The sequence below is a fragment of the Cylas formicarius genome, unplaced genomic scaffold (assembly GCF_029955315.1).
Source record: "Cylas formicarius isolate icCylForm1 unplaced genomic scaffold, icCylForm1.1 PGA_scaffold_8__14_contigs__length_24414737, whole genome shotgun sequence".
In the NCBI taxonomy this organism is placed as follows: domain Eukaryota; kingdom Metazoa; phylum Arthropoda; class Insecta; order Coleoptera; family Brentidae; genus Cylas; species Cylas formicarius.
In genome coordinates, this window is record NW_026844361.1 from 3,875,258 (window position 1) to 3,903,163 (window position 27,906).

Consider the following 27,906-nt stretch of genomic DNA (forward strand, 5'->3'; position numbering starts at 1 on the left):
CTTGGGAAAATCGCAGAACAAATTTTGATTTATTATTTCTTTATAAAGTTGGAAACAATTTGATTGAATCTCCTTTCGTTTTGGAAAAAATATACTTTAACTGTAATCCTTATATTCTTCGAAACAGGCAAACAGTCGCTGCATCTAGATATCATTCAAACTATTGTTCTATCTCTCCAATTATCAGATGTATCCGTACTTATAACGTGGTAGAGAACGCGTTTCTGGATGTTGACCTATTTGCTCTCAGCTTTGAAGCCTTTAAACGACACTTAAAACGATATATCAATTAACATACTGTAATGAAAAGCTGTAATCAGTTCTTAATTAGATTTAGCTGGTAAAAAATAATTTAAACTAGACCACTGATAAAGTACCTTTTTTTGTGACATTTTGCGCTTCCTATTATTGGACAGCTGCGTCCGTCTCTGTAGGAAAGACTTGTTTATAAATATATAAACTGTATGGTCCGTGATACTCAGTAAAATTTATTATTTTTTAAAAGTTTCTCATTTAAGTGAATAGGTATAATCGCCTATAAATAAAATCTATTTTAAGCGAGCCGCGGTGTATTATTATGTGATCGGTTCCCGTCCACAGATTGCTCTATCTGTCGTCACCGAGCGTACAATGTTGCCGTAAACTTTCCGCCGCCTTTTTATTTTTAAATGGTCTGCGACCTCTCGAAGCACGCGGACTTTGACGTCACGGCATTCCTCCGCTGACTATCTTCAATCCAGTGAGGGCCCGACAATTCATATAAAGATATCGAAGTTTTCACCAACTTCCACCTCTTTAGTTGACATCACCTCTTCTTCTGTACCACTAAGGCTTCTTATCCATCTATCTTCTAGTATTGTTTTAACAAGCTGATTTCACGAAACTATTGTCTAGATATAGTTCTGCCCGTTCGCATTACCCGATTTTCATTTTTTACAAAATAATTGTCTTATTTTTCGGTTAAGGCACATCAGGTCCGGCATCAAACAAATTTCGAAGCCGGGGCCCAAATTTTATTTCAACATTTTTGAAAAAGCATCTTTGCGATCTGTTATGGTATTGTCCCACCAAGCAAAATTAATATTATGAGCTAGATTGACCAAGCCCTCATCTAAATAATTTTGTGGGCGATATTTTTGGATCGACCTTAAATACCAGTGATCGCTCGAAACCTATATCTTTCAAAATCCAAATCATTCTCCCGTGGAATGATTTTATTAAGTGAACTTAAAGTTGACGAAATCTTTTTGAAAAAAAAATCGTGATAAACCATTTTTAGGAGTAAACCCTTGCTTAATCTCAAGAATTTGACTGACTTGCTCGCTTTTTTCTTGATGTAGGATATTTAAATTCGCCATTGTTCTGTTTCGCTTCTTTCTTGATGTCAATTGTTTTTTCACTAACACCACTCAGTTTTAAAGCGTCACTCTCAGCTGCGCTTAAACTCAACATTTCAACTTTCACTAACTCGTAAGCTTGAATTTCTAAGTCCATATTAATGGTGCTGTTAGGATACTTTCTGAACTGGCAAAAACTTGAATGGATGGTAGTTATTAAATTTTAAAGTCCTTTGAACACTAGTTTTACTAATATACGGTAAATATCAGGATGCAACTGTTAGAATTTTCGTTGTTTTCTTCGACGTACAGTAGAACTTCAAATTGCTTCTCTTCTGTTACCATAATTTTGGATGGCGTTTTCCAATATTGACTATCACACCACGTTCAAGATCACTAACCATTCGTGAAAAAATTTGTTTCTACCTACACTGTCTTATAGGCCTAATTCTGGACTCGTATTATTTCTTATGCAACATTCATGAAGGTCTAAATACCGTTGAACACTGCAAAAAGCCGTTTTTTTCTTCTAAAAAAGCTGGTAACAACTAAATATCCAATAAAAACTGCGTATTTCTATCCCAGCAACAATTTTATTACTTTTTTTTTCCGTGGATATCTTGTATTAAATTTCAGTAATTAAAATTTTAAAAAACTTATTTATAATAGGATATTAGATTAGATTTAGATGTTAGGTTTAAAATAAAACACACGATTTATTGCAGAAAATTGTCCATTATAAACTGCCAATTTTTGTAATAAAAGTTATATATATGAAATGATACAGAATTAAATCCCCAAATCAATGAAAATGCTAAATACTTTTTAATTTGGAAAACCATTTTTTGATGGTTATTTGCGGCCACCCTGTATAATATCTTTCCGCCATGCATAGGTCAAAGTATTAAATATTAACCAATCCCATGGATCCATAATAAAAATTTCCCAATTTTAGTTTTCAAGTGTAAAAACATACTTTTTCAAAGACCTGTTTTTCTGCATAGAAATGGAATAGTTCAATTTTCTCAAAAACTACTCAAAATACGATATAATGATAATGATAAAAATACTCCAAATCATAGCATCCCATTTATAAAAATAAAGTTGTTTACCGTCCTGGCACCACGGAACACCCTGTGTACATAAAAATACTATAAATAAAATACATACTTATATACTTTTTGTATTTTACTTTTTTTCTTCAGTGTCGTATTTGCAAAAAATGGTAGCCCTGGTTTCCGTCTAGACAATTATTAAACTCACGAGTTACGAGGTGATATTTAATTTCAACCAAACTCTAGCTCTAGCCCTCGAGGCGGCCTAAAACTACGTTATTTTTTTTTAATACTTCGGGAATTCCGATCCCGCCCAGTTTCAGTAGGTTCCAGCCAGGGACGGAACTCTAGCTTCCTGCGGAACTTTAACTCGATAGCTCAATATTTCAGACACTTATTTTGAGTCATAGTTACTTTGCGCGCAAAAACTAATAATAGTCAAAAAAATGGCCGCCGATGTCGGTTCGACTCCATTATTTCTCATCTCTCAGCATTAGAACAAGCCCGTACTGCCAACCGTTCCAATGTTATTCGGCTTCAGAAACCTACCGATGGTTCGTTACAGAGAACAGAAAATAGAAAAAAATATACTTTTTTACAAACTAACCAAAATTTGACAATTTGGTGGACAAGTCCGTCCCAACTTAGCCACTTTCCTTCAATTCCAGTATATACAGGGTGCTTCAAAAAAATGTATACACACTTTAAACTATTGTAGTTTTCCCGCTCTACAAGGCTAATGTTATATTTCTTCGCCAGGTGCCAGCATAATCGTCCCTCTATGTTATATTATCAGTTGGAATTTGTAATATCAACATGGGGAACGTACGTTTGAGTTTTGAAGAACGTAAGCAGGTTATTAAGTGGTACTGGAAGTTTGAGAATGTAAATGAAGTTCAAAGACAGTGGAGAAGGGAGTATGATACAGAACCACCTTCAAGATTAACAATTACACGCATTCGAGACAAATTCGAAGTTCATGGAACAGTGTGTGATGTGCATAAAGGTCATTCAAGGTCGGCCTCGAACAGCTACAAGTGATGTGTCATCAACGGCAGTCTTGGAACTGTTTCAACGCTCTCCTAACAAATCTTCAAGGCAAGGGGCACGTGAAAGTGATGTAAGTGCTAGCAGCGTGCTACGCATTCTGAAGAGAGGCAAGTATCGTGTTTACATTCCAAGGCTGGTGCAACAGCTAAATGACGACGATCCAGATCGAAGGTTGCAATTTTGTGAATGGATTCAGGAGATGGTGATACGTGAACCGGGATTTATGGGTAGCATCATTTGGTCGGATGAAGCCCAATTCAAACTTAATGGAACTGTCAATAGGCACAATTGTGTTTACTGGGGTGAAGAAAATCCTCACATTACAATTGAAAAAGCTGTAAATTTGCCTGGTGTAAATGTGTGGTGCGGTTTGTCTTCAAGGGGACTCATTGGACCTTTTCGATTTGAAGGCACTGTAACTGGTATTAATTACCTAACAATGCTTGCTGATTGCATATTTCCTGCCATTCGTGCATTATACGGTTATGATGATTTTTATTTTCAACAAGATGGTGCTCCGCCGCACTATCACAGGGACGTACGAGCTTACCTGGATCAAAATTTGTCGGGCCGGTGGTTAGGACACAGGGGGCCAATCGAGTTTCCAGCACGCTCTCCAGACCTTACACCACTGGATTTCTTCTTGTGGGGCACAGTAAAAGATGAGGTGTTCAAACGTAAACCACGTAACCTAGACATTCTTTGGAATGAGATTCAAGCAGTGTGTAGAGAAATCTCATTGGACGTTTCGATACGATGTACAGAATCAGTGGTGACTCGTACTCAGAATTGTATTGATGCTGCAGGTCACCAATTTGAACAGTATTAACATTTGTTATTTATGTTTCATTTACATTGGACTTTCAGCTTTCTATTTTCCTGAAATTTAACTTTGTAGAACGGTAAATAAATTTTCTATGGAAGTTCAAAGTGTGTATACATTTTTTTGAAGCACCCTGTATTTATTCATTTCTGTCATACTTTTTAACTAATCAAACCTCCAAAGTTGAATAATCGCCATATATCGGTATATGGACACAAAACTACATTTCCTCAAGAACTAGTCAATTTTAAATGCATTTATAATATGATCCATATGTTAAGGGTGTGGTAAGGTCTCGTAGGGACACAAGGTCATTGATTTGAATCGCCATGATAATTCCGATTCCCACGAATCTCATGCCTGCGGTTATGAATATGCAACGTAGCGTCGGTTTTAGGTAAAAACGGAACCGCTTATCTGGACTTTGAATGTTGACACAGCGATAAGGGCGCGTATAATTCAAAGTCAGGTATCGAGGTGTTTGCTCGGGCTTAAACAATCCGCCTTTTCACCTTAAAATTGGCCGTTTCGTGATAAATTTCTCTCGTTCTTGTTCTCGAAACTTGCATCGTCAACTTCCGCTGCCCTAAAAGGACAACATGGCGACCGGATAATAATTTATGCGCTTTCAATATTTTGGAATTGAAATTTGTCTCGTTATGGGCTATATTGAAAAATGGTAAATACAAAGTTATAAGGTTAACTATAAACAATCAGGTCCTAAAATTAAGTGAATAACAGATTACACCCTACTTAACTTACAGCACCCATTGGAGCGCTGGAGGTTCTACTGGATTTTCCACGAGTATAGATCTATATGCAAGGCGAAGCAAGATTTGTTGCCCTACAGGGAGATAAAAGCAGACGAAGTCTTAGGGCTGCCTATTGACAGGACCATTCCCAAGTATCGCTTCGTTAAACGTTACGAGATTCAAGTCGCAACCTACAATCTGGCAACCCAGAACAACTCCAAGCTTAACGGTAGTAGGAGACCAATTTATCTCTATCTCTCTATAGAGGTTCTGTCTCTATTTCCTTTCTGTCTGCCTCTCGGTCCGCCTGCTCTAATGAACGACAAGCTATATCTTTATATATTTATTGTTTTCTTGTACCTACAATATTATTAAACGTCTTTATTCACCATCAATTACAGAGTAAGTAAGAGTATATATATATATATATATATATATATATATATATATATATATATATATATATATATATATATATATATATATATATATATATATATATATATATATATATATATATAACGAATTTGTGTTCGGTAAGGCGGCAACAAATCTCAGAGTCTTACGTTCAGTCCTTAAAACTGTCCGAATAGTGCATTCCCCAAAATAACCCGGCACAACGTCGACAACCTTTTTTATTTAAATTTTTCAGAAGAAATCCCAGTCGGGTCTAGCGCAGAAAATCTTGATTCACCTTCAAAAACAGCTCAGCTGCAGAACTCCAAAAGCACGAGCACAGATGGTTTGTTATTTATTTATTTATTTATTTATTTATTGACAATTTAGGTTGCATACAGTACAAAGTACCAAAAAAAGCATCCCCGTTATATCTTAGAAAGATAGGTTTACAAATAAATAAATCTAAATTTTAGCGCTCATCAGCACAAAGTGAATATAGCATGATGCAAAGCGAAATAATAATATAAAGACTATTACAAGTTTACATTTTAACTATGGTGTTCTATATCGTATTATGTCCTACGAAATATTTCCTCACCACGCATTTAAAACCTTTTTTTTTTCACGTATTGATTCACGGATGGAAAAATGTGACGACACTATATTCCGGGATATCATCCGTTCGCTTGTTGAACTCCGACTGGAATCCTGCAGACGTTTCGCCAAAATCTCACTTGGCGTCTTCAATGCTCGCGCTATATATATATATATATATATATATATATATATATATATATATATATATATATATATATATATATATATATATATATATATATATATATATATATATATATATATATATACTCTTTTCTTCTTTTGTAATTGATGGTGAATAAAGACATTAATAATAATATTGTAGGTACAAGAACAATTTTTATAAACTAAGACAAAACAATAAATATATAAAGATATAGCTCGTCGTTCATTAGAGGAAGGAGACGCGCGGGCAAGCGGACCGAGAGGCAGACAGACAGGAAATAGAGACAGAACCTCGATAGAACTTCTCATTTTTGCGAAAAAAGTAAAATTTGTGATTTTGCAGGATTGAGTTAATCTTATGACCAATTACAATCGCTTCAATAACAATATTCGTACCTTAATGAAACTACCTCGTAAGTTTTTGGATTTATAATTCCATACAATTTACAAATCTCCTGGATTCCTCCTGCGTCGGTTGTTGATAAATTAATCTCTATAGAGTGAATTCAGAAGATTTGTAAATAGTATGACAGTAGTCTGTGGAACTTTCTTTCAAATTATAAATAATTCCCGTTTTTGCTTCCGCCTGGAAGATTGCGCAATATGTGCGGAAGCATTTTATCAGTAGCTTCCAAAATTCTGTAAAATCTTATTAAAAGGGAACTAATTGATCATTTGGATAAAAATAGTATTCTTCCAGAAACTCAGTCTAGCTTTAGGAAGGGGCACAGTTGTGCAGCTGCAGTTCTAAATGTCACTGATAATATATTCCGCAAAACGTAATATACATAGGATTTGAAGACAGTGCTGTCGAATGAATGGGAAACTACGTACAATGTCGTACATAAGTTCTAAGGCCTCGCGAAACCAATTTTGTACTCTATATATGCGTCCGCATTTCACAATCGTATACAGCACTGGAAAACCTAAAAATTTATTACTCATTTTCGGGAGAAAAAATTTGCAAAGCTGTCAAATCATAAGGAGTGATCTAGAAATTATTAATAGTGTATGCCTAGAACATCACTCCATCGAGATCGTGTTCTTCGGTAGTCTCGTGGATGTTAATCTATTGTCAAAGCGGATCTCCATTTATCACAAAATTATAAGATCGAAATCTCTTTTCAAGAAAATCATTTCGCGCAAACGTCCTGCTTACCATGTCACACCTCTAAATGTTTTCTTTTCCTTTAAAAGGTGGTGCAGTCAACAGCTGTTGCCCAAGTTTAGCGAATCTTCATTAATAGTAATGTATCATTGTGGACTAGCTGCGCCAATGCGAAATCAAAGTTGGATCAAGCAGTCTCTCGTCGAGTGGCTGCAAAAAAGGAATATTCCATTTCAGTCAAGTTTAGGTTTAGGTTTAAAAACAGAGATTCAGAATATTTTATTTTGTTCATCTGAACGTAAATAAAATTATTATTTAAGAAAAGTTAAGCCGTCTAGCTCTTCTATTTTTCAGCTAAAAAATTGAATTCGTTAGCAATCCGGGCATGCTCAATTGAAAATTCCATATTGGTTCAAAAACGGTTAGGGGTTCCGTATCTGGAAGAATCTTTTGGTGTCGTAGACTTGGCCTTCCGAGTCTAAACGATATTCCGTTGGTCCACAACTTGACAACAACCAACAACTGATAATTCCTCCTCTAACGACTTATTTTGATGGCCGTTGTTACACAAAACCGTCGATAACGCCGATTAGACGTCCGCGTTACAAAATCGTGTGTCGAAAACGCAATAAATCGCTCCAAATTGGGCCCCGCGTCGCGTCGGCAATGCACCGGGCGGCTCAAAAATAGCCGCCGCGCATCGTCGACGATTATAATTATTATAATGTGTGCGCGACGCGAGCGTTTTTACAACAATTCCCGCGTTTTACGGCCCACGAAACTTTAACGATTTGGCAAACGTCTCGACCGTGACACTGACATTAAATAATTGTTTTTAAATTTTCAGTGCCCGGGGGCAATTTAACGGCCGATCGTTTTTCACCGTCGGAATGCACGTTTCCGTTTCTATTGCACTCCCCACCACAGATACACATTTTTGTCCTTGACCATAAGTTTTAAGGACGTAAGTGACAGTTTTCCTATAGGCTATCTTCACAAAGCAAAGAGAAAGGAAAGGTTCATACTATACGAAGTAACCCAAATAATTCTTAAGCCATACTCATAAAAAGGAAGCATTTTTATTTTAAGGGAATAGAAATTAAACATTATGTACTAGGTGGCCAATTAAGCAGGTTCCACTCGGCTTCATCTCGATAAGTAATTTTCGTAAAGACTTGTGGTAAAAAAATGTAGGATTAAAGCGACCAAGAGAAAATGCAGAAGAAAGGAAGAGAAAATTTTCTTTTGATAATATCTCTGTTCCTTTTTATTAATATTTGTAATATTAATCCAAGAAAAAGGTATTTTCTTAAAAAAGGAAAAAAAAGAAAAAAAAAAGACTTCCATAGAATATGGTATATTGAGATTGAAGAACATTATTACCAATTTGACCGTTTTGTGTGTAACTAGCCTGTGGCATAATGCCTACTGTGCATAAGAAACAATGACGCAAAATGATCAAAATCAAGTACCACAATCCAATAACACACACACCCAATACAAGTTTTTAGGCCGGTTGTTCAAATTTACTTCCATTTACGTTCTAAAATTGAATTAATTTTAACTTAAAAGTTAAACTATAGGAAATGACTTCTTCGAAAAAGTAACGTCAACCATTTGGTTTCTGAAGTAAAAGCAAGTTTGTTTTAGATGGCCGACGAAGCAAAATTTTCAGAAGAGACTATATCACATCCTCAAATTTAGTTTAAATATGCTTTGCTTGTTAAGAGATAATAAAGTAAGTTTTTTAATTCACGATGATTCAATGAATGCTGTAAAATACATTGAAATATTAAGAACAGTGGTAAATGTTTGTTTCGAGAATCTTAAGCCTTCGGGAACTTTGGACCTCTCGTTGCCAACTAGATGGAGCACCGGTTCATTGCACTGAAGAGGTGTCACAAGAATTATACGAATTGTTTGATTACTATTGGTTTCGACATTTGGGAAAGTTGAATTGGCCAGCAAGATCGCCCGGTCACCGCCAATAGATTTTTTACCTATGGGGAGCGTTAAAGTCACACGTCTATTTGACACAGACGCAGAGCAAGGAAGAGTTACGTCATCGGATTGTACTATGATATGAACAAATAGATCCATCGGAGATAAAAAAAGGCTACTACTATCAGTCCACTTCAACGGATTTTAAAATGTTTAGAATGGTGTGGTGGACGCTTCGAACAGCTAATATAAAAATTAGATTTATTTTTCTGTGTATTTTAAGTACCTAATATTTTGTTAGTGTAAATAGTTAATCTTTTTTGAAAAATGGTCTGTAAAGCTTTTCCTAATTCTAGCAAATATTCTCATGTGTTGAAAATCAGGATTCGTTTCATTAAATTTTCTGCATGTTGTGGCTATAATGTGGTTGCATTGTCCATGCATAATAAACAATTTCGTGAACCGATTTTATCAAATAAATTTGCACCACAATCAATAATGAGTAAATCTTTGTTTTCAAACGGAAAATGAATTATTAAACATAAGACGGATATTTCATGGCCACCTAAAAAGTCGTGATACATCATTCGAAAGAGAAATTATTTTGCTCTGAATATGTGATAATATATAGGATAGTACCATTTTCAAAAATGCACTTTTCTATCTCGCAGGCGCGTCATTAGTTTTGACCAACCCTGTATGATATAAAATTTAAGCCTCCCTGAGCTACGTCCAAAATTTTAACTTTCTGCCAGCTCCAGTGTCGTAGTAATAAAAATTCAATTGAAGCTATGTGTTATTCGAAAAATAAAGAAAATAATTAATTTCTCGAAAACCACTCAAGGGACGTATTATTGAGAAACAACCATAAAGTATTAGCGGATCGAAAAATGCAAATGCACCTCGACTTAAACTGTAGTTGTTTTAAGATTCAATGAAAGATTAGTCATGTTTTTGAATATTAAAAAAATACCGTCAATCTATTAAAATTCCGTACTCATCGCAGAATCAGAGGACGACCTACAAAAAATGTTACACGCATTTTGCAAAGATGCAAAGAAACTGAACATTTTATGACAAGCTATGACCATAGCTAATCAGGTCGAGCACACGATTTATAGAAGAAGGAGAACATCGGTAACAAAGACGCTACTAAGAACAACGTAGATGAAAACTCTAAGAACTATATCGGGGTTCACACTAAACGACAGGCAAAGAGTGCTATACAGAAGATATTATGAGATGGATAAGAAAAAGTAAAAGAGAATAGCACTTAAACAGAATGGCTACGTACAGAAGGGCCAACAACAACCCAAGAAAAAACTAGAAATGCTGTAATGAAATGGAATCTGGTCAGCCGCTACGCCTTTTACACGATAATAATGATATTAAAATTCCATGTATCACCAAACTGTATGCGTCAAGGCGATTTGAGCCTTAGCAGAAACCAAAATACATTTCATATATATCTTAATAAAATAAAATAAAATTAGTTAAGAGGATCCTCAATGACTTGACCAAACAGTAGTTCAGGGTCTTTGCTTTTGACTGTTGTGTTGTGTTTTGCTACAAATCACTTACACTCTTATAGGTTCTATAGGATTTAGTTTGCGATATGACAGTAGGCGCAGCACAGTTAGATTACATTTTCCCGCTATCTTCCAAATTCCAAATTATCTTCACATTCGATATTTTTGGTGCTTAACCAGTTGGTTAAGTTCTAGTTTTTTGGACTCTTTTCTATGGGTCGTGAATGAATGAATGATAGCGGAAGATAAACATCCTCGTGGTATTATCCCTCATGGCACGACTGAAATGTTAGCAGACCTTTTAAAAATCCTTCTCCGCTTCCAATTTGCACGATTATTAGTCTCTTCCCGTTTCCTAAAGGTATTTATTATATAACCCTCCTTGATACACATGTTATCAACGTAAAGGGCTTTGTCGTGCTTCCTGATATTGCTTTACACTTCCCAAGTATTTTCGTCGCCAGAATACAGTTTCATTGCTTTCCAGTAAAAGTGTTAGACGGTTACGCTTGTCCCAGGCAAAAGTCATGTTTTTTCACGTTTTCTAGTTACCAGTACAATCATCATGGCCAAACTCAATTAAAACCTTACCGAACCTGGAGATTTATTTTTACGAACAAAAAGAATGCCCTCGTGATCCACCTGGACTTCGTAGATTCGTAATAACGAAACCCGTGGGCTTGTATAATTGAAATTTCCGCGGTTTCGAGATTTATCGAGGCCATGGTTGCCAACTATTAAAATTTCAGAAAAATTTACGATTTTCCTTGACGGCCAAAGCCAAGCCCCGGAATCCGAGCACGCCTACACTAGTAATTTTAAAGTGCTTACCAATAATTTCTGGCGTAAGGTTCGGGTTTGTGTTTTTAAAGTTTTTGCTTATTCTTCGACGCAATTTTTCAGCGGCACTAATGCGCACTAATTAATAAACCAATAATAATTAATAATAACCTTTCTACGCTTTGCGCCTAAAATGATTTATTGACCATACACTGGCCAACGATTGTGATATTCTTCTCTCTAATGGATAATAAATTAAATATATATGTTCGTGCCGCAAAGTATAATTGCAAATGCGCAATGGCGAGATCGTATAATGGCTCAACCTCGACTTTTTTTATACTAAAGACTAAAAAAAAACAGAGCAAAACTATGATGCTTTTCCTTCTGATTGAGTTTCGTTTGTTTTCTTCACAAACCCAGATTTTATGATTTTTTTTTTAGTTTCACTGATCGATTTGTATCTGTCTTCCAGTCGAATTTAAATAATACGCAGCAATTCATTAGAACCAATATCGGTATATTCAGATCTGACGTTACTTAGGGTGTGCCACGGGGTTCAATTCTTGGACCTGTACAAAGTACAAACTCTCTGAGACTTGCTTCCATTCTAAGCTTATACGCTGTCTTCCATTATATTATCCATTCTTAACCGTTGCTAATATATCCAGATTATAAAAAATCCAGAACAGCTGTTCCCGATTCATTTACACCCGTTGTGCCCCCAGGCCGCTCTAGAGGGCGTCCAGAATGCCGCCCCTCCTATAGAAGGTCAGCAACTCATTTAGCCCAATACCGTGCACTGAGTCCGGATCGATCAGGGACGTTCCGAAGACTCCCAATCTTACCCATGTCAAAGCAGGGCACTCGGTGAGCAGATGATACGGGGTTTCCTCCCCTTCCACCACCTGCACTCCGGGTCGTCTCCAATGCCTAGCAAGCAAAGATGCCTCCTAAGCCTGCAATGTCCTGTGTAGGCCCCTATTAGTGCTCTACACTCCCTTCTGGTCAGTCTAAGCAGCTCCCTGGTCCGAGGGAGAGCGGGCCCATCCGTCATAAGCCTCGCCTGCCCCATTCCCGGAGCAACTCTCCAGCCCACCGCGGCCCGGTCTTTCGTCCAGGCTTCGAGAGCTCCCCGCCTCACACACGGGGCGATCCCCAAGCGGGGCTCTGGCCCTATATGCCTACGCTGGGTGCCGCATTTGTTACTTTCTGTGATTCACCTAACAAAATATTTTATAATACCGTCGCCCTCATCCCCCCAACTGCCGGCCGTAACTGTAGCGTCTTGCCTAATATTGAGGCGCCCGCCCGTCTAACCAACTAGAGTTTAAGGCAAAATGGACGACGGTACGTTCCCGAATCTCCCGGACGACTGCCTCGGGCTCTATTCTTAAAAAATTAAACTAAACAAGTTTAAATAAAGTGCGTTAAGTCCATTGTTTATATCAATAATACAGTGGAAATTATTGAAAACGCAAAATAAAGATGAATTTATAAAAAACACCTATAGACTTTTTCAAAAAAAAAGTTAGTTACCTGTCAAATACACATTGCTTTATTAACCTTTGTAAAGGTTTACGACGAACATTTTAGAAGTTCCGTTTTGCATAGTAATGCACTTCCTCACTTTTCGTTATACCCAATACAACACTTTCAAGAATGTCTACTTATCAAAGAATGACGTCATTTTTTTGTGTCCAGAATAGGGGCTCTGGGTATACCGCCGCACCCTATATGCAACACGTACGGTAAACTTTTTAAGTCACTCGTGTATTAAACACTCGCTCCGCTGCGATCCGCTCGTTTCAAATTAACTCGTGAGTCAAATGCCGTTTACCGCACTTGTTGCATAATATACTATTACCAAAGTACCTAAAAGTTTGCTTAGTGTTTCGATTTCCTCTAAGGAGGAAAAACATTCTGGATATGCCCCTGCATAATTCTTGTAAATTTGAACGCTGCTTTAGCTATAATGCCATTGAGCTTTATAATAATTATAATAAATATGTTGAATCCAGCTCAATTCTAGTATTTAGGAAAAAATTTAAGGTCCATTTATTGGAATTACAAAAGTCACTGTAAATTAATATTTTACCAATAATGAATTTTTAGACTCTTATTATTATTTTAGCTTGTTGTTTCATTTTATCTAAATCTTGTGCAATAATTTAAAATATCTAAAATTTTGTGTTTTTTGAGCAAAAAATAACGAAGCTAGATAAGATGTCCGTCTCATGCATTGACTTTCATTTGTTTTTTTCATAGATATTAATTTACTGATTCCAAAAGTCTTTCAAAAAGTCTTCTTAACGGTGATTTTTAATTCAATCGTTCTGTATCGAATTTTGTGTTTTTCGAAAATTTGTTGTATTGCCTTTCAAATTTCTGAGAATCTACTCCGATTATAGTTGTTATATGCTTTTTAAGTTGGGGTTTTCCTTTTAGACTTTTAAGATTTAAAAAAAGAAGCAAATTTTTCACTTAAACTCAAAAAGAACGATGTGGCTAAATAAATAAATAAAAGAAGTCCCTTTGCGAAAACTGCATTTAATAATAAGAAGCTGAAATTATTAACCAAAACTTAGAGAACTAAGTATATCGTACAATTCGTTAACAACATAAGTTTTTCGTTGTTTTTTCTTTTTTAATTGATGATTATGTATGAATTTCAGCTCCTTTTTTATATTAAATATAGTTTTCGCCAAGGGGCTTTGATTTCTTTATTTAGCCACATCTCCTTTTTAAGTTTTCGAGAAAATGTTATTTGAGAAATTTGCTTCATTTATCAAGTCCTGTCTCATGGTAAAAGGAAATCCTCAACTTAAGAAACACACTGGCCAGCAAAATTAACGCACAACTAAATGATTTTGAGTTATTTTTGGAAATTTATTTAAAACTGAAAATATTATTATTGTAAACTGCTTTAGTACATATATTCCAAATTTATACCATTCTTTATCGTTTTATTTTTGTTTTATTGGAATTCAGATAAATAACATAAGTTTTATTGCTAAAATATCATTTGCAATGAAAATTTACATTTGGGAGGTACGGCGCAGTAAAGTGTTTATTATGGAACGCCAATCCAGAAATTTGACATCAAAAGAGTGTGTGCCCAGACACTCATTTTACTGTAAGAAGAATTGGACAGAGACTTGGTGTATCGCGTTTCTCGTACGATCCCGTACGATAACTACGCCAGTTCAACGCCGTGTTTCAAGAGTCTCTGCTTCAACATAACGCTTTGTGACAAGAAGATCATTGGAGACACAACTACAAGAAGCAACTGGACTCAACTGATACTGTTCGTCGACGCCTAGCTAAATCTGACCTGAGACCAAGAAGCGCAGCGCGAGGAACAGTTTAGACCCCAGAGCATGCTAGAACAAGGTTAAATTTTGCTGGAGAATACATCGATTGGGCTGATGAAGATTAGTCCGATAAAACCAGATTTTATCTCTGCAATTCAGATAGACGTATAAGAGTTTATCGAAGACAAAATGCCCAATGTAACTTCCAAAATACCAGATTATTTGGCGAAAGGTCAGATATGTTTTGGGGAGGAATATCTTCAACTGCTCCTACTAACTAGGTGGTTATTAACTGCAGATAGGTACATAAGGGAGATCCTGAAAATACATATGATACCACTTGGTCCTTACATGGCCGAGATTTTCTTGTTTCAGCACGATTATACTCAACCCCATGTTGCTGATGTTGCTCAGATTGTGCAAAATTATCTTAATGAGGTTGGAATTGATACTATCGATTGGCCAACAATCAGTTCTGATCTTCGCTCAATTGAGAATGTTTGGGACTTGATCTTGAATAGGCTTGCTTTTTTGGATCAAAACGAGATAAGTCTGTACTTTCAAGCGATAGCCGTGCTGTTATTCAAAATATTCAAAATGGAATATTATCTTTTGTTAATACTCTTATTAACTTAGAATAAGAATGCACTTAACTAAGACATGAAAATATTTTATGACTATTATGAAATATTTTTCGCAAACAGTAGTGGTGTATTAATTTTACTGAGCACTGTATATTAGCTTTTATGTGTTATGGAAAGATGGCTTGGTTCGTTTTAAAACGAAAGGTTCGTAGAATAGTTGAACGGCCAATGGTATTTCTGGATATATTTGATATGTGAAATTATAATGTAATTTTACCAAGAATCCAACTTTCTTTCATAAAGGTTTTGCAACAAAATATAGAATAGGAAAATATACAGTGGTCCATCATTTAAATGAAAAATAAACAGCCACATCGCAAATACACATAAACACATCAAAACTGCTACGTCCGACATTTACACAGATTTGGCAACACCGCATCCGGAGCGATCGGTACGAGAGGCAACGTCGAGCAAAAATTAAAGAATGAAATTATACTATCGGTTTTACTACGCGCGGTACGACTTAATCCCGTGTTGCCGCGTTTATTTTTGAGAAATTTTCGGTTGATTGTTGAAATTGCGATTTCGTCCGAAGTAAACAACGCAAAAAGCGATCTCAGAGTTACAAAATGAAAGAAACAAATACCGTAACTTCACCGGTAGTGTCACATCTCTAAACACAGGTTCACGTTCGATTAATTCGGGGCCAACTGTACCGCGCTGTTTTCCAAAAATACAACCAGACAGTTTAAAGCGTAAACATGGCCGCCGCATAACAACGAAACGTGTAGATTATCAATCAAAAATGACAGATAGTTTGGACCAATGCGACGAAAATACCTCGTCGCTTCCATCAAACGCCGATGGAAAAAAGGGACGCCACACCATACACCGACACATGGCGGGCTAATGTGTCGTTAAAGTCGTTTGTCTCCTACGAAACGAGACCTAGATGGCTTTAAAAACGATTACAACTAATAGAGCACATTCTTAAATATTTAGTTAAAAAGCAATATTCCAATTGGAAGCTAATCTATTGCAACAGGCATATTTTGGATCGAAATACTAGGAAATTGTTATGTGAATCTCTCATAGTTTAACTGTTGCAAATTTTTATATGGACCTTACCCGGCACAAATCGATAAACATAAAATTCTAAAAATACAACATTCCTGTTATCGTTATTATCGATATTAGAAAATTCTAACCTTTACCTTAACTTATTATAAGTTAAACTCGGTTTAGCCATAATTTTTTTCCAGTCGATTAGCCTGAATAATCTAAGTTGAAATAAAAATAACTTAATTCGTTAGAATTTTTGCGCTGTTTAAATTCATAGAGTTTGAGTATGAATAGTACGCCCCTGCGGATAACAACAGCTCAACGTAATTAAAATTTGATTTTTTTTCTTCAATTTAATAAAAGTCGCTATTTATCTATGATTTACTTAAGACTACTAGAAAGTAAAGGAAAAATGGTGCATTTATTTTTTACTCAACAAAACTATAAAACAAAACTTTAAAAGTTTTATATTAACTTACGCCTTTTAATACCTAATAGAACACTTTTTAAAAATATGTTCAAATCAAAATAAATTTGTATAATTTGTCCCATTTTTTTTGCATAAAAATGAGAAACTGTAGTTACTAAGTTATTAAAAAAATCGTGTTTCAGAATAAGGAATAATTTTGCGGATATTCAATATGCAGATTGTGCTGACCAAGACGGATATGGTTATAATATGTATACTCCCCCAAAAAGGTTGACCGTAAGGATAACTATACAGGGTACGTCAGACCTTATGTTATGAAATATGTCAGTTAGTTCAAAATTGAGATTGCCTCCAAGTGTTCTTATTTTCATTTTGAGTTGCTACAATGGACTAAGTAAATTCCAAAAATCTTTATAGTATAACTCTATGTACAGCAGTGCAGAAAGAGGCAATTTTATTTTAATATAGAGTAAATTTAAAAAAAAGTTGGTTTTCCCTTTTACTTTTGATTGAAAGTTGTTACTGAGTTTCGTTTCAACAATAATTCATATTTTCAGACCACAAAATCTCAGACATTTTGGTATAATAAAAAAAGCTTGCAACTTTTCCTATACGATTATGAGGTAACGTTTACTTAAAAATAACAATTTTGCAAAAGGTATCTAGTTGTATCGAGGTAAACCCACAACTTTTCCAAAAATGCTATCTTGTGGTCACATTTGATAAAGACACGGTGTTGTCGAAACAATTGTCATGTCATAATATATAATTTCGTGAAAATCTGAACTTTTAGTTCTTATTTATTCTGATAAATGGATTTTCATCAAGTAAAAGCCACCTCAGTTCAACTAGGAAGTATGCGTTACATGCGTGTTAAAATACGCCAATAAAATTCTTTTTCATTGCTCTGAAATCATAAGCTGCTAAAAGCTGCAGGGAATTCCATGCAAGAAAATTTGCTGGACATGGAGGAAACAAATTGTAGCCATATTTCACAATCTTTGCAGTATTTTGTGTTACTACTAAAAAAAGGTGTTCACAGTTTACTACAAATCACGCTATCGAGTGAAATAAAAGTCAAAAAGTGAAATGTTCTTTGCCAAATGTTTGTTATTATTACTATCTGCCTTCTTCCACATGTTACCAATTTTTCTAATTAAATTTTTGACCAAACGTGAATGAAGTTAGAATTATGTTTTTATTTGTAGTTAGGTTAGGTAGAAGAATTATCCTTATTTATTCTAAGGAAGGTGATGAATATGCCTAAACGCCACCAATAGAACCAAAAACGTACCTTGCAACATATGTTTCTGGCAAATTCTCAACAAAAAAAAAAAATCAACCAACGAACGCCGTTATCTGTACTGGGCGTAAAAAGGCCGAAACAGCGTTTGAACCGACCGAAAACAACAACCGATCGAACTTTGTAATGTTAGACTAATCTAACCAAACAACGCGCACATTTTTCCCAAATTAATTGCAAACAGTTTGCGAAAAAATAGGCAATCGCACAATAACAACGTTGTTTGGTGTTATAATTTGAACGAAACGTTTTTTGTTGTTGCGAGAATTTTCAAAATGTTTGAAAATTTCATGGTCGATCCGAAACCAATCTTTAAACTGTCCAAATATGGATATTTAGTATTTAGAACGAAAATTCATTTTGATGTATTATTTGGGATCATAAACAAAGAAATAATTACAGTCACTAATAAAAAAAATCACCCCAGTCGCAGGGGATCATTTGGAGAAAGCACTCAATATCTCTTAACAGCTCTACGAGACGAATGGGAATAGACCCCAGGTAACATGAAAAAACTTAACGTCACACCAGTCCCATGAAGACTGCACAGAGTAAACGACTGCCTAGGAAATATTAAAAAACATTGAAATTAAAGATATTATAGTTTATGTGTTCTGAGTTTCATTTACACCACACTATATTTTTAATTTAATAATACAAAAAACTCGATGCAACCCAACGTAACGGTTCAAGGACATCTGATTCGTTGCAATTCGCGGTTAAACAATATCGAGTGTTGCGCAATAGCCTCCCTCCCCGCGCAGATTGTTTAAACGTCGTCTATTTGTTTTGGACTCCAGGTAAAATTGAGCGATGCGCCGAAATATTCACGACGAATCCACGCTAATAAATCGAAGGACGAGTTTTCGGCGCTTACGCTGTTATCGTATTGACCGAATTACTCAATTAAACCAAATTCGTGGTAAACATTCTGCATTCGATAATGAGATATTTCGGACCGCGGCCATTTATCGCAAACTTTCACGTTTGTTAAAATTAAACGAGGCCACTACGCCAATTAAAAGTTATTAAATAGAAACACTTGTTTTTGTTACCTCACTACTAGCGGAATGGGTTTCGTCTCGCAGGCTTCCACAACCCTGCGAATGTTGTACTCGTTTGTTGATACCTTAAATCGAAAATTTGGTTTGACAAATGTACTCGTTTTTAATAACAGAAAATGCAATTTTTCACATAATCGAATAAAACTGCTATAAAATTATTAGTTAAACGGCGAAAATAATACTTTTTAGCAGTAACAGGGCAATTAACCTCTCTTGCGCTCTACGGTTCGAACATAATTCTTCTTCTTCTTTCTAGGCGGGCGTCACGGCCACGTAGCATCAACATTGACGTCTAGGTCCTCTACGTAATATTTCCGTCATAATTATTCCGATTATTAACTTTTAAAAATACGACAGGATTTAATATGAACCCGTCTCTTATAACCTCAAGAATTTTAATTCCCGTAGTAAATATAAATTATGACCGTATATTACTTCCTCTTATCATAATCTCTTGTCCCTCTGTGTTGCGATAACTAGTTTACTTTACAAACATTTTTAACGTTGATTTACATCACACACACATACATAGACTAGAGATAAAACCGTACAACGTGGTGACGCCCGAATAACGAAATTATTTTGTCAATAAAAAAGACGAATTAAGGGAAAAAAATGTCTGATAGTCTGATTATATGCAAAAATGAAAACACTTTTTAAATTAAAAAATACAGGAATCTAACACCGCGTGGTTTTTTTTATTTTACCATAAATATCGAAACGCCTAGAGTAAATTTCAAAGAAAATCGTATGTAAATGGAAAACGCGTGGCTTTCCGCAAAAAAATTACCGACCGCCAATTACTAATAAAAAAACTAGAAATTTAACTTCATAGCTTTGTTCCAACCGATGTAACGTTTGCTGAAGTGTCCTGATCTTGGCGCCAATAAATAAAAGCGCCCAAACCGTAATAGTTATTATTCTCAAAAGATTAAAAAACAATTTTGGAATCGTTCTTATGAGGTTATTTCAATACTACACTGGAACGATTCTAAAACATTAGGTTGGAACATACCTATTACTTCATCCATATAACTATTAGATAATATTAGATAATATAATATAGCTATGATAGTTTATTATACATAAACTTGCCCTCTTCAAACTCCGTCATATGTACCCAACTCCTTTTAAAGTTGTTCTGCATGGATTAATCGAACATAAGCAAATAGGATCTAAAACCTTATTTTGTGGAATTTTAATTTTATTACTCCCTGTTGTACCACATATTAGTATTTTTGGTCACATAGTCGCCTATTCTAAATACTGCACCAAACATAATAATAAATAAAAATGGCTACCATTATTATGCCCTTGTAATTGTTTGCACATTGTACTCCCTTCAAACTTGACCTTGTTCCATGTTTAAGTATAACCAACATCATGTCAGTGGGAAGCATCTTTATGATCATAGTCTTTTTTTAACCAGTCAAACTTCTTCTTATATTATTGCACAATAAAAAGATTGACTCCCACAGGAAATATTTGACTTGGCAATGCGCGCTTACAAAATTCCCGAATAATTATCGCGCTCTTCTAAAACTAGGCCCCGGAAATCGTAAGGTATTCCAAATAGCGTTGCGACGACCGCCTTAAATCACGTGCGGCCTCACCATCATCACCATCACTCGCTTTTTTTTATCGACTCCGCACACACACATAGACGAACCGTAAGGTATTTATAAAGACCCGTTGATCTAATACCGAGTGTTACCCGAAATAGACGCCGCCAAGGCGAAAAGGAATCATATGAGAGAGGCGATGCGTACGTACGTCAAAAGTGAAGCGGCATGTGATTTTGCCGGGATGATATAAACCTGCTAAGACAAAAATAGATGTATCGTTAACAATAACTCGACGCGACAGGGACCGTTGGAATTTTGTTGTTGGTCTAGGTTACGTCCACGTTCCACCATAGATTATACTTTGGTAACTTCAGAATCGAGGTAGACAGTTTAATTTTGGCTCTCTGTGCACCTATACAACCAAATCAAACTCGGACTGAAAGGAATAACTACTCTTGAAAATACCCGCAAAACTTTTCCAAAATTCTTCTTTAATTTTAACCATGTTGGACTTCTGAACTAAGGACGCTCGGCCATTACCGATCCTCTGCGAAATTCTTAGAGCAGTGCACGTAACCCCACTTTTTAACGATTGCAGACGCGGATCGAAGTGACAGCGAGGAATCCAACACCAATTCGTCGGCCATATCGAGTCGCTTCAACGGCAGCTACCACCAGACCTCCGCCAGATACTACGGCAGATATTCGTATTCCAGTCAGTCGACGCCGCGCAGGAAATACCAATACGACAGCAGTACCAAGAGTACCAGATCCAGCAGTACCACCAGCGAGACCAAGATCACGTTCAACGACGGTAAGCTGATTTGGTTATTTTTGGTTTGGTTTTATTATTCGTTAACGTCGCGATGTCGAAAACTTGAAATTCGAAAATCTAGCCGAACCAATTATTTTTTATTTAAACATTCATTTAAAGAAATAAATTGTAATAAATTGTCTTATTACTTTACACCTTTTCGAAATAGGCTATATATGTCACGTTCAGTTTATTAAAGTGTAAATTTTAATCCCTAAGACTTTTATTAAATGTTTTGATCCTATTTTAAACATCTTGTTTGTGATTCTCAAGCCATTGGCGTAGTTAAGGTTGCATAAAAAAGTTTCTAATACAGATTTAAAAAATCGTATCCTTCGAAATAAAATCTAATTTGTTTTGTCAATGCTTAATACAAAAAAAAACATTTCTAAATCAGTTAAAAATACAGAAGTTCTTTTCAATATAAATAGGCGGACGTCAGATCAGGAAACTCTGGTGGCGGTCCCTACAGTAGATCAGACTAGTGTGGCCCATTATGAACCTCATGCAATTCGACGTTGCTGTTTAAATACAGGCCGTTTAAAAATGAAACATCGCTGTTTTAACTACTTATTCCAGTTTCTATAGTGCAGATATAAGTTGTTTTCCATAAGACTCCATAACTGATTCGCTTTTAAAGGTATTTTTTCCTGTTTGACTATTTTCTTTTAATGTACAAGGTGTAGCGGTTTTCGCATATCATACAGGGTATACGAGATATTCCGCCTTGTGCTAATACGTACACCAAGTGTCCGAATTTTATCGCTATTGACCTGACATTTGTAACAGTTGAAATGAGATCCGATTAAAGGAAACTATTTTTAAAAAATTTCAATAAAACGGGGAAGAGTACAGAGTCTACTAACCTTTGTTTCAGGAGATCTATAGTAACAATAATGATAATATAATTTTATTGTAAATACAATACGAGAACATATCACAAAAGGCGAAGTTGAAGCCATATTTCTTTACTTAATGCACACTTGCCGTTCATTAATTATTTTGCTATGATTGGAGTTATTAACAGCTAAGCCTGTATAATATACAAACTAAAAATAAAAAGCAATACAAAGCAAAAGCAAAAATTCATTTCAAGGAAATTTAAAAGGCCAATTTTCTTGGCAACAATTTATTTTATTGTGGTATAAGGTTATGTTTTAAAAATTTTCTAATTGTCTTTAATTGTGAGCTTTTAGAACTTGCAAAAAGGTTTAAATACAATAAATATAAAAAAGTACCCATAAAATTTCGTTATTTTTGTGTTTTCGAAAAAATACTACATGACCTTTTAACATTAATTTCTCGGTCCTTAAATTTTTTGCTGTGTAAAAACTTCTATTTGCGTTTTAGGACTGCCATTAAAATATAATCATTTCGGGATGCCCCGTATTTTCTACGATCCGGCGTAAACGCGTTCAAATATTGGCCCTACGAATTTGTCGCACGTCGAACCAGTTTTGGCTAGCTCGGTACAGCTTCAGCTAAAGTGATTAACACACGACAGTGTTTGCCGTTAAATTTGAGAGCCGCGGCTGCAGTGGACCGCGATAATTTGTTACGAAATGTTAAAATGAGAACTGTCGCACGCCAGCGGCGTCGCACCTTAGGTTTCGATACTTACGTTTTTTTTTTAAATAATAATATGTCGGGTATTTATTTAAAACAAGTTTTTTTTTAAATAAAATGGTTAATAATTAATTATTAATTGGAAGCGAAACATTGTTGATAGCAAATGTTTACTTTTTGAAGAAATATCCGGAATATCATCAAAAGTAAATATAATGAGTGTTTTGAGGGTTATTTTTTTAACCAGGGAAGCAGATTGAGTTAAACTACCCCCATCATTATCCTAAACTAAATTTAAAGAAAAACATACATAAAAAATGACATAAAAAATATGTTTTGTTTTTAATTTTATATTTTATTTAGAAACTTTTTGCTCCTGCAATTGTTTCACTTACCGCTTCCAAATAAAACATATTTGACATTGCTCAGTTAATTTGAATATAATACCACTAATTTATTCAAGCAAGCTTATCGTCTTTGCACACAAGCATATCTGAGTCGTAGATCTCCTCGTAGCTTATTTAACCGGTTCTCATCAATGGCAGTTGGGTTACGAGTACCAGGAAAATTGCGTCAGAATGAAATACCGATGCATCAATTGCATGGAGGATGTCAAAAGAACAACAGTTATAACCATACCACTTACAGAGGGTTCAGACTCTTTTACCAAGAGATTTTCGGACAAAGCTAGTTTCTTAACAATATCAGTTTGCCGTTAACGTTTGATCATTTAATTCGCCTAGATCTTCTACTTTTAAGATTAACTGGTGAGTCGTGTTTTCATTTTCCACAAGAAGAATTATATCTTCTGCTATAAAATGTCTTTCCGTTAACTAGAAAAGACATGCGTGATAGTACCCCAACACATTTCGGATTAAATGTGAAAAATAGAGATTTAAATCGTTTGAGTCTACACTACCCCAATACTATCGGATAATTGCGCTTGTAATGTCATAAGAAATAATCCAGGCATATTCCTGTATCCGTATCAGAGACTCATCCATTTTCTACGCTTAATTTTCAAAGAAAGTTCCACAGGCTACTGTGCGTCGGTTGCTGATAAATCGAACTTGCTGACGTTTCAGGAAGAGTCCAGAAGTTTTGGTTAGTTTTGGTTAGTTTTGGTTAGTTATAACTATAAAAATTTTATTTTTATTTTAAATTAGCTGTGTTTCTTATTTGTTGTGTTTTTATTTGAATTACATTGTTTTAATAAAATGTTTATACTAAACCATTTATCCACTCATCATCTCTCTCTGGTGTCACTTTGCCTAGGTTTTTGAGGTTGAGGTTCACAGGCGTTTTTTCAGATAAAAAGTGACCTTGATCCAAATCAACATGGCTTTCACAAAAAACTTTCAGTTCTTACGAACCTGGTTCCGTTTATTCTATGACGTCAATTTTTCCATGCATCTTGGTTTTGGGACGTGCGCTGTGAACTCTGATGCTAAAACTTTTTTCAACTATTGCAAAGTTATGTGACAGAGAACTCAATTTGTTGTTGTCGGTAGTAAAAAATCTCGGGTGCCCCCCCCCCCCCCCCCAGAGATCTTATCTACACCCTTTTCTTTTTATTTTTTTTTATGTTAACCTTGGCTTTCACAAAAGAGATTCCGTCACATTTTTGCACATATGAGTAAGGATTCTGTAGATATTAACTTAATGCTTGATAATAATCAGCTGAAAAGAATTAACCAAGTAACCAAGATCTTGACTCAAAATTAAATTTTAAGGCTCATATCGAAACTACTGGCAGTCAGTAATTATTGTGTATAATAGTATGGTAAGGTCTGTTCTAGAATTCACAGCTCGGAACAATATTTATAGTAAACAAATTGTCAAAATAGAAAACATACAAAAAAAGAAGAAGAAGAAAGAAAAAAAAAGAAACTGTTATGATGTTGGTTTTCTTTACAAAGTTGTAAATAATCTTGCAGAAGAAGAAGAAAGAAAAAAGAAGAAACTGTTATTATGTTGCTTTTCTTTACAAAGTTGTAAATGATCTTGTAGATTCTTCTTTTCGAGATGCAAAGCTAACCTATATCAGGTGGGAACGAGATTGATATTTTTATGAAAAAATGGCAGGAGGCAAGAAAGTTTCTATCGATTTTTTTTCCATATCATTGCGTAAGGTTTTGTTTAAATTTAATTAAGAAAAATAATAGTTTAATTCAATCCCCTTCGCTCATTAAAAAAAAAACATATATATAAAGGAAGTGTTTTTTATAACGTAATATTTTCGTAATATTTTATTGTTTTATCTATTTTCAATTTTAAGATAAAAAATGAAAACCTCATTTTTCGTCCATATTTGTAGCTCGATATTTTTTATATGACAAACTACCCTTTGTCTTAGATGATGGGCTGGCGACTAGCAAACCTTTAAAACCCAAACGCATAATGAACATTATGATGCCTATTTTTTATTTTTTAAGTAACAGCCGCATTATATTTTTATAACAAAAAATAATTAATAACATTTCAGCATCTTTCATGGTTACACAAAAATTTTACTAACAATATGATTAAAATTAAATTAAAAATTAAAATTAAATTCAAAATTCATCAGCGAAGGCTGGAAATAGGCTGTGACATAGTGGGCGCCACAAAACTGATTACGTACCCATTTTTAGAATTGAAAAAAATCTAAAGGGCTCTGTTTCTGTGTCCCAGATTCGCCTCTTTATACAGAGATCTCCGCTTCTATGATACCTGCAGTAAAGGTTAAATGGGAAAAGTTTTAGTGGAAACTCAGTGCATTTGATAACCAGCCTCAGATTTAAGATCGGTCAATTGGTTTGGGGAATATCGGCGAGTTCATTTTTCGCCAGTAAATTGAAAACCGCTTTATTCACAACTCTCAAAATGTGACATTATTCAGTTGTTTTATTGCAACCTGCCTTAACTTTAATTTTTCTTATGGTCGTCATATTGGAATTTTTGGATTTTTGGAGAGAACGAAAAATTTCTAGTTCAGCGATGTTTCTTAAGTGCGCAAAACATTTTATCACACTTTGTAAAGTTTATTTAATTTTTTTAAATTTATTTAAGTAATTATTTTACAAGTAGGCCTTGATTTATTTGTCACCTTTTTTCCATTTAAGGAGTGCTCTGACTTTAAGGTCAAATAGTTCAAAGAGTTAAAGTTGTGTTTTAATAACTACCACGTTTTCCCTTATTCAAAAATTAATACTTTTTCAAATCATGCACATTTCAGTTTAACGAAAAAAATATTTCATTAAATGGTCCGATGCATTGGCCTTCTAAATCCCCTGACCTTTCGCCCTCGGATTTCTTCCTCTGACGTCATACAAACAATGAGGTCTATTAATCCTGATCTTCCCAAGATTATATACAAAAACCTTAAGTTTTGGACACATTTAAAAACATTTTCGGAATTACAACAATTGCCGAAAATGTCTCTATGCAAATGTGCGTCGTTTTGAAAGTCTGTGTAATTATGGACATAGATTTTACATTACATTACTTGAAAATTGTTTATGTCGCCATTTTTTTTTCAATTTTTATCGAAACTGTAGATTGTTCAAGTGTTCATTAAATTACTTTTTTTTCTGACTTTAGTTTTTCAAACATACACAGTTATTTACAGAAAACGTCTGACTTGTTTAGAAGTCGTCCTTCCCATTCATGCTTAATTGAAAATTTAATGCGTTTATGCGTTGTTTTAAGTGTTACTTATTAATGTTAATGCTAAATAAATCATCGGCCTTAACATTGTTAATTGAATGAATTAATACGGAATCGAAAAGGAAGCGGACTAGTACGCCACTGCGTGGGCACTAATTAAAACGGAAAATATCTGTCAACCGCTGGGACCAGGACGCGAGCCTCACAAAATAAATAATAGAAAATGGATTGCAAGAGACAAGACACACGTCTTGTTCTCCTTCAGCGGTTGCAACAAAAATTACAATATTTAATAGGCTAAAAATAGGGTCGCTGTTAGAACTCGGAACGCAATTTCTCTCGTGAAATGACAAAAGGAGACGAAAATCGCCCGTCGTGTCGTATCACGCGACAATATACCGGGTGTCCCAGTTCTAGATTTATTATTTTGTTATTTTAATTTTTTTGAAAATGAACTTGGAGTCGTTAAAAAGGGCATTTAATAGGCTAGTCAACATGGTTTGGGTACGGTTCGACTTTTGTTTACACATCCTAACCTATCTACGTCTTTATCTTGTTTGTTACTTTTTTACGATATCCTCGAAGAGCACGAAATTACCCATTACCTGACATTACTACTACTTTCAATATTTATAGGTAAACGATACTTGTGCGTGTTCAAGTATCCACCTATCAAAAGAGAACACAAAAAAAGCCCAAAAAAGTCTAAAGAAGATCATGGAAGCAACAAAATTAAAACACATATCGGACCCACTGCCTAAAAGGGCAGGGAAGGCGGTAGTGGTAATTAGTTAAGGTCAGCTGGGCCATTAACCAAATCCAAGCATTTAGATCGCCAGATGCAGATGAAATATACCCCATGTTTTGCAAAAATGGCAGAAAATTATATATAATTATATATAGGGGTTGTCAAGCGTGCGGCGCTGTGCCCAATTTATTTCAACATGTAGACCGCCAAAAGTAGGCACAATGTTAGACTGCACCCCAAAGCCATATCAACTCATAAGTCTGCCCCCA

General features: G+C 35.1%; 1 protein-coding gene across 3 annotated transcripts in view; it reads left to right on the plus strand.

Moving 5' to 3' along the window:
- The window catches only part of LOC132705798 (muscle M-line assembly protein unc-89-like), a 104,704-nt gene that overhangs the window by 30,036 nt on the left and 46,762 nt on the right, over positions 1–27,906 (plus strand). For all 3 annotated transcript variants that reach the window (XM_060676684.1, XM_060676685.1, XM_060676686.1), the window contains exon 2: positions 21,460–21,675. In XM_060676684.1, coding sequence (XP_060532667.1) covers positions 21,460–21,675 — 216 coding nt within the window. The remainder of the gene's footprint in view (positions 1–21,459; positions 21,676–27,906) is intronic.